Raw genomic sequence first — 12677 nt, 5'->3', positions numbered from 1 at the left:
ATAAATAAATAAATAAATAAATAAATAAATAAAATGGCCAGGCTGTTTCAGGACACTATTTAATTTCTCTTTTAATTCTTATTTAATCTTAATTTTAATTCTTATTTCATTTTAATTTTAATATTTTGTTATAATTTCAAAATCATCTCTTCAGTTATTCATTGTGAAGAAACCTTAGGTAAAGCTTTGTCAGGTACTAGAAATCTGCTCTATCATGGTAACAGAAATATATGGATACCATTGGAAATCAATAAGTTAATGTATGTTATAGGCAGCTACTATACAGTTCACTGTAGAAGTATGTTTACATTGTATTACCAGTACTTTCATGGTGGACAAAGCACACAATCTCTGATTTGACACAGGCTAAAAGCAAGTTAAGATTGCATAGTGGTATACTAACAAAGTAACTTTGCACGGCCATGGACTATGTTAGTTTGATATTTAATTTCTATTTTATTGACTTTATCTATTTTTCCACTTAATGTGTAAAGTAACCAAAATCTGATGTTCAAGTAAAAATAATTTTTCCTAAGTAGAACATACAGCATCACAAACAACTCATCTTCCCTCTTACCACCTGCTCATGTTCTTATAAGCAGTTAAAAATATCAATAAATTTTTATTTCCCTGAAAAGCCAATAACCATGCTTAAGGTTCATCACTTTTGGTAAAAACAATCAAACAAACAAACCCACATAAGCAATCTAAAACACATTATGTTTTTATTTAGTTCTCATTAGGACTTACCTTGGAAACACGAGTAATGATATCAACTTTCCGGTGAACTGATGTTATCCCTTCAGAGAAAACTGACTGGAAGATAATACACTGAGCTCGTTCTGTGAAGTTGGGAATCTGAGATAATTCATATAAAAATCTGTGGGGGGGGAAAAAAAAAAAAAAGATACTAAATGAATCCCTACATTTCATATCCATGAGGTACGTACTGGATCAGAGCTGTAGTGTTATGAAATACATATTTAATGCAATATTTCCTACTTTGATTCAAAATTGTATACTTTCTCCTCACTGTTCTTTGTGTTCATTGTGTTAAGAAATCCTATTAATATAAAGGAAGATGTAAGACGTTAATTCTTGTAACATTACTCCACTGTCTAGTAGTAAAGAGGAATTACAAGCCAAGATCATAGGTTTAAGGAAAAAAAAAAAAAAAAAGCTAGAGAAAAGCTATTTAGTGTTTTCACTTGTGTGTTTTTGCTTCAATTTAAAACATGCCCAGCAATACTGAACTCAACATATTCCTACAAAGTTATTTCATAATACAGAACGTCTGCCAAGAAATTTCTTCTGATGCTCAACCTCAATTTTCTTTTACTAATTTGCACCACACTTCCAATTATATAGCAGCGTGTCTTATAATAATGCACCTAGCCGCGTATTTAGCTCTAAAATATTTGCAGATTATATCTGTCTTCAGTCACTGTTAAGCAAAGTTACTAACTCTCTAATTGTTCTTTATCTCTTCTCACACTTTCACTTTTCTCATGAGGCTATTCCAGCTTTTTTACTTTAACTCTTTGGTAAATAAAAATAGTTTGGGTATTACAAAATGAAAGCATCCCAAGACACGAATAACTACTTCCTTTTATTCAATTTAAAATGTAAGAGTTTGGTTAAATAATACAAGAAACTTTAACATTTCTTATAACAACAGGGTTTGCATAATTTGCTTTGTGGGTTTTGAGTCAATGATTCCAATGCTACACATGTTTTCTTGAAATCTAGAAACAAACTGTCTTTTGCTCCAATATCACTTTAGTAGAATTCCTCCAATCTCCTGTCTACAACTATTCTTAGATCCCCTTTAATATGATGCTTTAAAGATATTTTTTTTCTTGATTGAACTCTGGGACATTTTCTGAATCATTATTAGATTGAATTCTTATTAAATTTATTTTAATTATTTAAACCAATTCATCCGATTTCTTCAAACTATTTCTTTTTTTTCTTTTCTTTTTTTTTTTTTTTATAACTAATACCAGTATCTTTAAATCACCTTTATAAATTTTTCATGCATGCAATGCTTTGCTGAATACATAGCACATGTCTAAAAAATTGGTAACATCCACCTGTGGCTTGTGTGAAATACAACATTTTAATTGGACCATCTTTTTTTTTTTTTTCTGACTTTTTCTCTCTTGCCTGATGAGAAAATCTATTGTGAGAACGGGACTGGGGAGGCCAGGCTTGGCTCTAGGATTTAAGCAGTGGGAAAAAAAGAAATGCCAAGCTGGTATTAATAAAAATACTTCCTATTGGGAATGAATGGTATTGCCAGGAAAAAAAAAAAAAAAAAAAAAAAAAAAGAGGATACTTTGTGTGCACTTCGTGTGAGAGAAACAAAAGAAAGAAAAACCCCAACTGCTTCACAAAAGTTCTGACATACATACATGTATTTTAAAAGTTTAAATTTAAAAATTCAAATGATACATTTTTTTGCCTTCCCTTTAATGGAGAACTTTTATCCACATTTCTGGTCATCAGAACACAACATAATTGTGCTGAGAATTCAAAGAGCTTTAGCATAAAAAGATAATGTCTCCAGATTTTGGAATTCAAAGTATTCGATGTAAATATCCTGACCAAACATTTATAACTGAAATATGTCACAAAGAAGAATCGATCTTAGCAGTTACCAAACAGAATGTCATGGCATCAAAGATAAACCACCACATTCAGGTGGATGAAGCTCTTTTCAGAGAAAAGTTCAGTCCATGTTGCAATTTTAAAATGAGGAAAGTATGATTTTGACTTAAAGTTACAATGAGATGACTGTGACATAACTTTTTGATGGGTTTCTCATTGCTACACTTCTAATGGCCTAAAGTAAACACAGAGAATTTGCTGTTCATCTGTGTGAGGTCCATTTTACTCCTCTTCTGCAGAAACTATAAATAAAAAATACATTTACTTGAGAACTCTTTTATCCTACCAGAAACTTGTAACAAAGGACTTGAAACTACTTTCAAAATCAGACATATTACCATGTTGTTAGCATAATACAACATTCTTTCAAAAGAGAGTCAAAGAAGGATGATTCTATGACAGTGAACTATTTATCGGGTCACATTTATCCACATTTGAAGACTATAAAATTTAGATTTAATTTTTTTGGGGGGTTAAAAAGGTGTATCTAATCCTGCAAGCTTCTAAGGAAGCCAGTAGGATTTAACCTGAAGTCAGTGAAAATTGTGTGTAGAAGACAAGCAAATGGCATTGCTTGTACCGAAAGCCTTATTTTATTTGCAATTATCAATAGTCCACTACTTCCTGAATTCAAACTATATACAAAACAGAACATTTCAGTAACGTATTTTGCTACCATTTCCTTCATTAGTATTTCTTTCACAATAGCGAGGACTTCACAGAGATTATATTAAAACTAGAAGGATCCTATTGGAAACTAGCTTAAGCATCTGTATCCTGCTAGCAAAGACTCAAGTTGTGGCCAATTACGCATATAAATCTTTGTTGTGTTAATTAATATTAATTAGCATCTTAGCAACTATTATCATGAAGGATAATTTGGGGGATATTGTCATGTTGCTAAGATATATTTACAGTTTGTGCCAACAATAGCAAGTGTAACATGCCAGCAAAACAAATCAAAATCACATGTGAAGGAGAGCATTAGTGATACCAGCAAACTTTTCTATTTGTATGGGAATCCAAAGCATTTTAAAATGACAGAGATTTCCATTAGACTTCAGTGAATTCAAGTCAATAAATGAATGTCTATCACTGGTATTTACAACCATTTATAAAAGGTTTAATTTGCACTTTTTTTTTGATCCTTATTAAAGAAAATACATCAGGTTTATGCCCTGTGGCAAATTATTTTACTCATACCTACAATTTTGCACTTTTCTGTCTTTAATGTTTTATGGCGTTATTAAGTTCCAACAAATCTCTAGTTCTGCATTCAGGCTAAAACTTGATCTACTGAGTTTTCAGAAGGGAATTTGTTTTGAAGGAGCAATAGAAATTACTTAAGAGGCAACATCTTGAAAAGCTAACTTTCCTAACCTATGCAGTTTAACAGAGTGAAAAAGGGATAAATAAGACTTGCAGTGACAACAAAGATTAATGATTGACAGAGTAGCTTTTGCTTTTAACACTATTATTTCACTCTGAATGACCAAGTACAACTGCTTTATTTACAATTCTTTACTTTTAATTATGGAACAATGATAGACTAAGTCCAACTTTGTGTTTAAGATCTGCCTCTCTCCACTATAATTTACAAAAAGAGACAACCTTTTATAACTCTAGAGCTGTACAAGACTCATGTTTTCCAGAACACAAAATACATTTATATTTATTTCACTCAGACTTGCAGGTTGCCAAAGATTCAAACTCTGGAAAACATCAACTAGTCACACAATGTATTCTTATGCACCAAGCCAAGGCAATGAAAAATAATGGATACAGGATACCTGAACACGATAGTATAAGCGTTCTTAAGCCACTCTTACTCAAGCGCGCATGATAGCCTCGTTTTCCAAGATGAATTATCTCTAGTGAACTGTATGTACCTGTCACCATTGACTAGTTAGCTGCTTTGTGTTAGGAAAAAGAGGAAAAAAAAATCCACTCTTCACCATCAACAGTCTAATGGGAAAAAAAGGTTTGGAAATGTAATAAGTCTGACATCAAACAACAATATGCCATCTCTAGTTTCAGTTCTTCCCCTTGCTACCCTTTCTTATGCCAAAGACAGCAGAAAATAAAAAAATTGAGAGAGAAAAGGATGCAAAATGGGTAGATGCTTCGAGGCAGGAAATCACATTGTGATTAGGAGATGATGGAAATACAAAGAGAAAAGTGGCAAAGCAGCAGAAGACAAATACCACTAGTAAACCTAATCTGGAATCAAATACAAACACTAAAATAAAATTCAGGATTACCATGCTGTTCACAGATTTTTATGATTTCCAGATTGGTCTGAAGTTTATCACAACAACAGGAGCTACACCGAGTTACACTCGGTGTAACAGGAGCTACACTGTTTCATCCGAATATTTGTCTGTGCCCACAATGGTCACAGGAGACAAACTGTGGAATCAGCCTAGTAGGCTCCAAACAGCATGACTTCAGTGTACATTGTGCCTCAGACTCCCCGAAACCTTCTGTTTTTGTAGCTCTTCCAAAGTATTAACAAGCAAAATCAGTCTGGTCCTGCTTTATGGGACCAGGCTTTTAATTTAAAAGAGTCTTAAGAACTCTAAGGGAAGGATAAGCCTTCTACAAATGTAAGAATAGGAACATAATTTTTTATTGATTTAAGACCACATATTTAATCAGTTCTGGTGCTCCAAGTAGACCAAGTATTACCTGTAATGTCTGAAAAAAGTGAGATAAACACAACTTTAACACCATGCCTTGAAATGCAGGAAAAAAAATATTATCTAGCAAATATTATGTATAAAGATTCTTTTTAACCAAAGGACTACACTACATAATTGATAAAATATTAAGAAAAAAAAAACTCTTACTGTTCTGGTTTGTCCAGAAGCTTCAGTTCTTCCTCTTTTGAAGTCTGATAATATTGCTTGATTTTCTCCAGTTCATCTTTTTGTGCTCTCTGAGTGAATTAATATAAAGTAATTAATAACATTTTTTTTTTTTTAAATAAAAAAATATTGCTCTACCTGTTGTCTGCAAATAATTATATACTTAGATGGACATATTTAGATTATCCAAAAGAGTGACCTAGCACTGATCTAGCATGACAATTTCCTTCACTGCATTGTAGTTCCATTTACTACGATGTTCATAAAGCAAGGCATCCATGTAGGGCATGGCACTGCAAATATCGGTATAGGATGCTTCAAAGCATTTAGATCATAGAGGTAGCTCTGATATTTCTACAGCCAACTATAAACATATTTTTGTATGAAACTTTAGCATCACACAGTCTAAATTAAAGAACGCTGTCTACAAAGCAACTTAGGTAAGGATGGCAATGCACTAGCCTGAGTTCTTATATCTTGGATGAGAAAAATTCAGCATGTTAGCACACAACATGCCTTTAATAAGACAAGTATTTTTCAGGCAGTTCAGAAGAGAACATTGCTAGATGTTTCTTCTTTTGTTAATGTTCCATCACTTACTGTTACATCATTTTAGCCTGATTCCAAAGGCATGCCAATGTTTTAAACTTCTGACTTTTAAGCCAGTCAGAGAAATACACATCTCAATGGTATCTTTTGATGTCACCTATTTTATTATTGTTAAATTCCTTAAATATTTTTTCTACATAATGTCTCTAGTTTGAAATGACAAGATAAAATAAAACTTTACTTATTGAACATCTGAAATTCTGAATGCTATGGTGATTAAGCACAGATGTATCCCAACTTACTTACATTCTCATAAAGTGCTTCCAGTGTTTCCAGGTCTACTACAGAGTCATCAACACACAGAATAGCTGTATAGGATACAGTCACAAATTAGTTGTTAGAAAACAAACTGTGAGTTCAATTCTGTTTCTTGGGAAACATATGGAAGAGATCTGCCCTTAATATATTAAAAAATGTATTTACATCCAATTAGTATTTTCTATTTTCAACATCTTATTTTTCTGAATTTATATGGCAGCAATCATGCAAGAACTTATAAACTCTATCTCAGGAGAATGGAGTTCTACTCTCCAGTATATTCAGCAGTCAAGGATATGACCTGCCAGGTGGTCAGCTTTCTATGTAGCTGCCAGCCTGAAGAACATGAGAACACGGTATACCAGACAATGAATAGCACAGATTTCACAATAGCTTAGAAGGCTGAATAGGAAGAAATTGAGAGTTAGGGCATTTAAAGTATCCCTGTGTGCATGGGAGTTCAGGGAGATACGAAACTGAGATCAGTTTGTCTTAGAGCTACCAATCTTGGGAAGTTGGTAGACAAAGTTGCAAAAAAATAAAGTTGTTAAAGATTTTTAAGGTATCTTCACAAAGAAGTTTGCAATTGAGTTAGCTTTATCCACTAGAAAACTACCCACAAGAAAATTTCCAGATAAAGACTTCTAAATCTCACACAGACACCAAAAGTATATTTTTCAATGATTAATTATTGCTTGTTACCAAAAATGAAGTCTCAAAATGTTTCCTAGCTTTGTTCCAAATGTTACTACATTTGGATTATACAGTATTATGTGTTTCCAACACTTGAAAATCCCATTAAAATTTAGGCAGTGTATTGGTTCATCACTCTTTCTAATGCTCTGTAAGTCCAGCAAGCTAAGAGATGCACAATGGCAGATGAATAACTTGGATGTTTAATTTTTCTAGAACACTATTTCATCAAGATTACTGGTGGGATCGGGCTCAATTTCCCAACTACTGACTTATGTTTAAGTGTTATTGGGAACACTAATCCTAAAAGAATCAAGATTAAGGCCTCTACCAGTTTCCCACATAACCAGTGAATCACCCTGTTACTAGTACTCGATAACTTTTAATTTCAATTGGATTATATTCATTCAAAGGAAACTTGACTACTAGTGAATTTAGAAGATTTTAAAAGCTTTTGCTGTTTTTGCGATCCAAGCTTGAAAGAGGCAAGTAACACATCTTTAAATAATTATTTAAAAGTAATAAGCTTTCGCCTGTTCTTCCACCTTCCCCACGATTTTACATTGTGATATTAACCAGCAGGCTAGTAAATTTTCTCTGTGGCAGGGTAATTAATTTTATTAAAAGGTCCAATGACATTTAGAATGCTTTAAAATTTTGCTTGTCAATTATGATTCAATCTGTTGACATTACACCTGGCTTAGAAGTAAAGAACTATATTGAAGAAGACAGTATCAGTGAAAAAAGAAAGAAACAAACAAACAAAAAACAATGTCTACAGCTATTTTGTCTTATTTCAAATATTCAAAACTCCCAAGAGTGTAACCAAATATAAAACCTCACCTATCGAGCTAGACAAAATTCTGTTTTTAAAGAAAAATCCTTAGGAATTGAATCTATGAGATCATCTGTTGACTCTAGCAAGACTGTTTCATGAACTGCATTATCTTTTGCATTATCCAGTGAAATTTCAAAAAACCCTTAGTGATTAGAAAAGCTACTGGAAAATTGTTTTCATAGTCTAATATGTTTAACTTAATGATTTTTACATATGCATATTTAGTTCAAAAATTTTCACTTGTGCTTTCACTTCCATCCTATTTTGGAATAGTCTGAAATCTGCTTATGAATAAAAAAAATTAGTCCATAGTTGTTTAGAAAAACAACTTATCGGAGGTAATTTTAACTCTTACTAGAAATGCAAATCACATAACAAATAGTTGATCTTTTAAAGAATAGAACTATTAGAATGAGAGCAAGGATTTTGAAAAAAGAACACATTAACAAGAATATCAATGTTTGTACATATAACTGTGACAAAGATGGTGCCAAAATCACAAAGTGTTTTTTTAATGCTGAATGCTCGGTAGTTAAAAACTTTTCTGTACTTAACAACAGCCCTAAGAAAAAAAGCATTGGTTTCAAGTAACATGATAAACTATTCCGTATGCCAAAATGTTTGAGATTAATAAAACACAATATGAGCTGTTAACAAATTTTAAACAGAATTAATAATAAGCAGTGTTAAGAGACATTAATATGAATTATTTTATCTTTTGGGGCAACTGTCTGTTTCAATGGAAGTACGAAGAAAATATTTTCTGGCCTACTTGATATACAACCTGTCCTGCTGTTATTGGCAATGTCCATGCAGACAGGGCGCAGTTAAAATCTAGCCACATTTCTCAATTCAACGACAGAGTGACATCTTAGTATGTTAGCATATGTAGAGACACACTTCCAAAAAAACAGAAGTACTGTCAAAATTGACAGCAGATTCCTTTGATTCGTCTTTCTGTCCTTTACAACTTTTTGTTTTTCCTTCTATATTTTTTCATTCAAACTGATCAAACTTAATGCCATGCACATTTGGAGCAGAAGACAAAAATGAAAACATATAGAATTACAAAAATTGGCCATTTTATTTTTCTTCTTTCTCCTTTTTTTAATTAAAAAAAAAAAAAAAAGAAACATTGATTTTAAAAGCTGGAAGAAATCCCCAAATTCACAGGTGTCTCAGTATTCTTCATATTCTTCCTAAAATACAGCATGTGCAATACGTTCACAGTATGTTGTTGTGTAAATTAACTTGAGTTGGGGCAGCTGAAAAAAAAATTTCTCTAGATCAAAGAAACTAATTACTTTACTTTTTCCTTAGAGCTGCAAGGAACTAAACCTTTTCAATTTGTTTTGTAACAAACAAAGGAAAGCTTTATTCTTATGTATTTTAACATTAATAAAATTAATAAGAGCTTCGATGTTTTTCAAAATGCTATTCCAGATACAGTGAATTTAGCCACAATTCTTTAATGCATTGAATTTCATTATATCAAGACTCACATAAGTGTAAGTAATATAGGTGAAGTGTCATAAATCTACAAAAGAGGCTCTAAAACAATTAATAGCTATTACAATATCAATCATCATTGGTGGTTTTTACTTTTATCTTGCTTTCTAGTTAGCTGTCTTCCTTACACTGTCAGTTCAGTTAGAATATTTCACCTACACCTCACAATGTTGAAAGGAAGTAGACTCATGCTGTGAAAAGCTGGTAATTTTATTGGGTTCCTCTACCTTTAAAAAATCTGTTACTTGGCCAAGTCTGGTTTCTGAGATCCTTTTTTGCAGGGAAATTGAGGCAAACATTTTTATGTGGCCTATGGTGTCTGCTCACAACAAGAAGAATTTATATACACAAGGATCATTAGTGCAGGGTTGCACCCATTAGGATATAATAACCGTCAGCTAGGACAAAAAACAGATCAGCATCATGCATTCAAACTAACAGGCACATAAAAATACTTGCCAACTACATTTCACATGCTAAGAGTAATGCTTCAAATATAAACTTTTACCAAAGGTTTTTAACAGACTCTTTTTAAAAATGAATCTAACTGTAAAAAACAGATTCCCTACTGGCACAGATTTTTCACATGCTCTATTTTATCGCTTTAAAAATGTAAACCAAAGAGAAGCCGAGAATTTAAAGTATACTGTCTGCAGTCTACATACAACTGTAGAGCTTAAAGGTTAAATATGAAAAAGACAGTTCTTTCTTCTTAACTTGCCTAAATACCAAAAGTCTTAAGGCTGACTCTGATATACAGCCTCACTCCTACTAACCACATTTTGGTTAAATCAGGATTTAAGTCCTGACGACAGAGCTTACATATATGCAACAGTATCACACCACTTAATGTGACAATTAAACTATGAAATATGAAGAAATTATCTTAACTGCTCCTTCATGATAAAACAGAAATATGTTATTTAAATAAAAAGAGCTTGCAAAAGTTGCATTCATTTGGCCTGAAAGTACTTGATTTCTTTTATGTGTTATATTCTTCTGAGTAAGGAGAACCATGAGTATCATGAGAACATGAAGCTCATCACCGTGAAATGCAAATGAAACTGTGACTGATGTAGTCAACTGGGAAGACACTGTGATTGTTAAATACAAATCCCTACTTGACAAAACCACCTAAAGTACCCAAATTGCTCTGGTTAACTTCTGAAAAATTGATCTGATGGTTTGAACTTATTTAAGGGTTTTCTTCAGTGTTTACCAATCACACAATACAAAAACTTCAAGATACACAATACTAAGAAGCACCATATGCACAATGTAGGTTTAGAAGACTAGGAAAGATCATCTGCTGCAAGAAGACATGAACAAAAGACTCTGGCAACCAACATTAGACTGGATGCCCAAGGCAGACGTACAAAAGCATATGTTGTGAATTTTACAGAACAAAGAAAGTAACTCTTAAGGAAATTGCTTTCCAGCTTCTGAGATGGGTATACAGCTATCTCTGTACTTCATCTGTAGTATGCAGAATGCACAGAATGCATATGCATAATATTCTGTATAGATGGAAAAGTCAAACAATTTCAGAACAACAGTTGTAACTTTTATCTCTGCTTCCATTCTGCAAAATATTTTAGTTGAAAACCCTTAACACTCTTTTCATATAGTGAAAGTAAGAAATATTCCAAAACACTTTATCCAAAAGTATTACTAAAATACAATAGAGAATAGAATTGTGAAATTATTTGTGCCACATGATATGGTTAAAACACAAGCTGGGATTTAGAAATTCTGAGCCCACTAAGGTTTGCAGATTAGAGTTGCTTTGGAATACCTTCCATTATACATATAAGACATAGGTTCTTGAGTGTTAAGACAAGTGCCTAGTTAAAAATGATACTGTTCTCTATGCAGCCTATTTATATAACTTGTATATCCTCTCATTAGAGGAAGACCACACAGAAATGACAGAATGATTAGAAACATAATATATAATTTGAATGGTTATTGAACTGGTCATCAGTGTGGGTGCGTTAAGCTGCTGTTCACATTCTTCCAAATATTTGCTCCAATATGTTGACAATGGAGGGTAAATCACAAATCAAGTTGGAGAAGACCAATCACTTTTCTAATTGGTTGACTGCCATTGCACAATAGTATTATAACAGTGTTCTTTCTAGAAAGTCAGATTGTCTACTCCCACAATACAAAGCAATTTTTTAAATGTAGATTGGCATTGTCCATCATCAGAATGTCATTACTGTGATACTAGCCCCCTAATAAATCTTTTCCACATGAAGGTAAATATACAAAAGCAGATGGCACGACCCATGTTTTGTAACAAAATCAATTTTAATTCATTCCATCTAAGTATGATCTAAGATCTTTATTATCTTCAAAGCTTAATGTGCCTCTGCATACATAGCTTGCATTTTTGGTAAACAAAAGAATGCTTCAAATGCACAATGAACATACTAGGTCCCCATACATGCTATTACAGGTTGGCCAGTGCTATTCTGATTTAATAAATGGAGTCTTACACATTACATTTAATCACCTAAAGTCTAGGAAATAATATATATATAATATATATATATAATTAGCATTAGAAATAGTCTTAATGCCAAGGATCAACATTCAGCTCTCTCCTTTGCCATACAAGCTAAGTTCTGACAGCATTACAGCACTATCCTGTGTTGAACACTTGCCTGGGTAACTGCTAGCACAGTCTGCAGCTGTTCTGCATGGAGTAATGTGGTACTTCATTGCCACAGAGTGCAATAAGCTATAAAGTGTGCATCTGGTGTGATCTACCACATCTCATAGATTTGGTCCCAAAGAAAATATTCCAGTATGTGAGAAGATCTAGTTCTCACATCTAGTCATCCTGATAGAAATAGGAGGTATTAGACAAGGAGTTATTTCCAGTAACATTCCGAAGCAGAACTTCTTGTGCCTCACAATTTTAAGTGGCAAAATGCAGGCACTATGGCAGTAGGCAGTGATTTGGGAGAATCACTCTTTTGGACACAGGCATCTATATTTTATCTACATCTTACCTTCTGTAACTAAAACTATTTTTCATCTGAGCTTTCCCAAAATTTTGCGTGTTTACTCTCAAAGATCTCAGTACCTCATGGGAAGCCAGTCCAGATGATCTAAACTACAAACAATATTATTATTATTCGCTTTCTAGTCTATTGCTATGGCTAGCTCTCTAAAGGAAACTGCCTGAGTGACTGGAATGATGGCCAGTAAGCTGTTGGGACCAG

At 33.0% G+C, this 12677-nt stretch overlaps 1 protein-coding gene across 1 annotated transcript in view; it reads right to left on the bottom strand.

Moving 5' to 3' along the window:
* The window catches only part of LOC309878616 (formin-like), a gene marked incomplete at its 5' end in the record, with an annotated part of 183966 nt that overhangs the window by 64477 nt on the left and 106812 nt on the right, over positions 1-12677 (bottom strand). The window contains 3 exons of the mRNA XM_082761365.1: positions 751-880; positions 5520-5608; positions 6393-6454. Of these exons, the coding sequence (XP_082617491.1) occupies positions 751-880; positions 5520-5608; positions 6393-6454 (281 nt within the window). The remainder of the gene's footprint in view (positions 1-750; positions 881-5519; positions 5609-6392; positions 6455-12677) is intronic.

This window comes from Aythya marila (assembly GCF_965140915.1).
Source record: "Aythya marila genome assembly, chromosome: 5".
Lineage (NCBI taxonomy): Eukaryota > Metazoa > Chordata > Aves > Anseriformes > Anatidae > Aythya > Aythya marila.
Note: the sequence above shows the minus strand (reverse complement) of the source record. Positions and strands in the feature narration are given on the sequence as shown.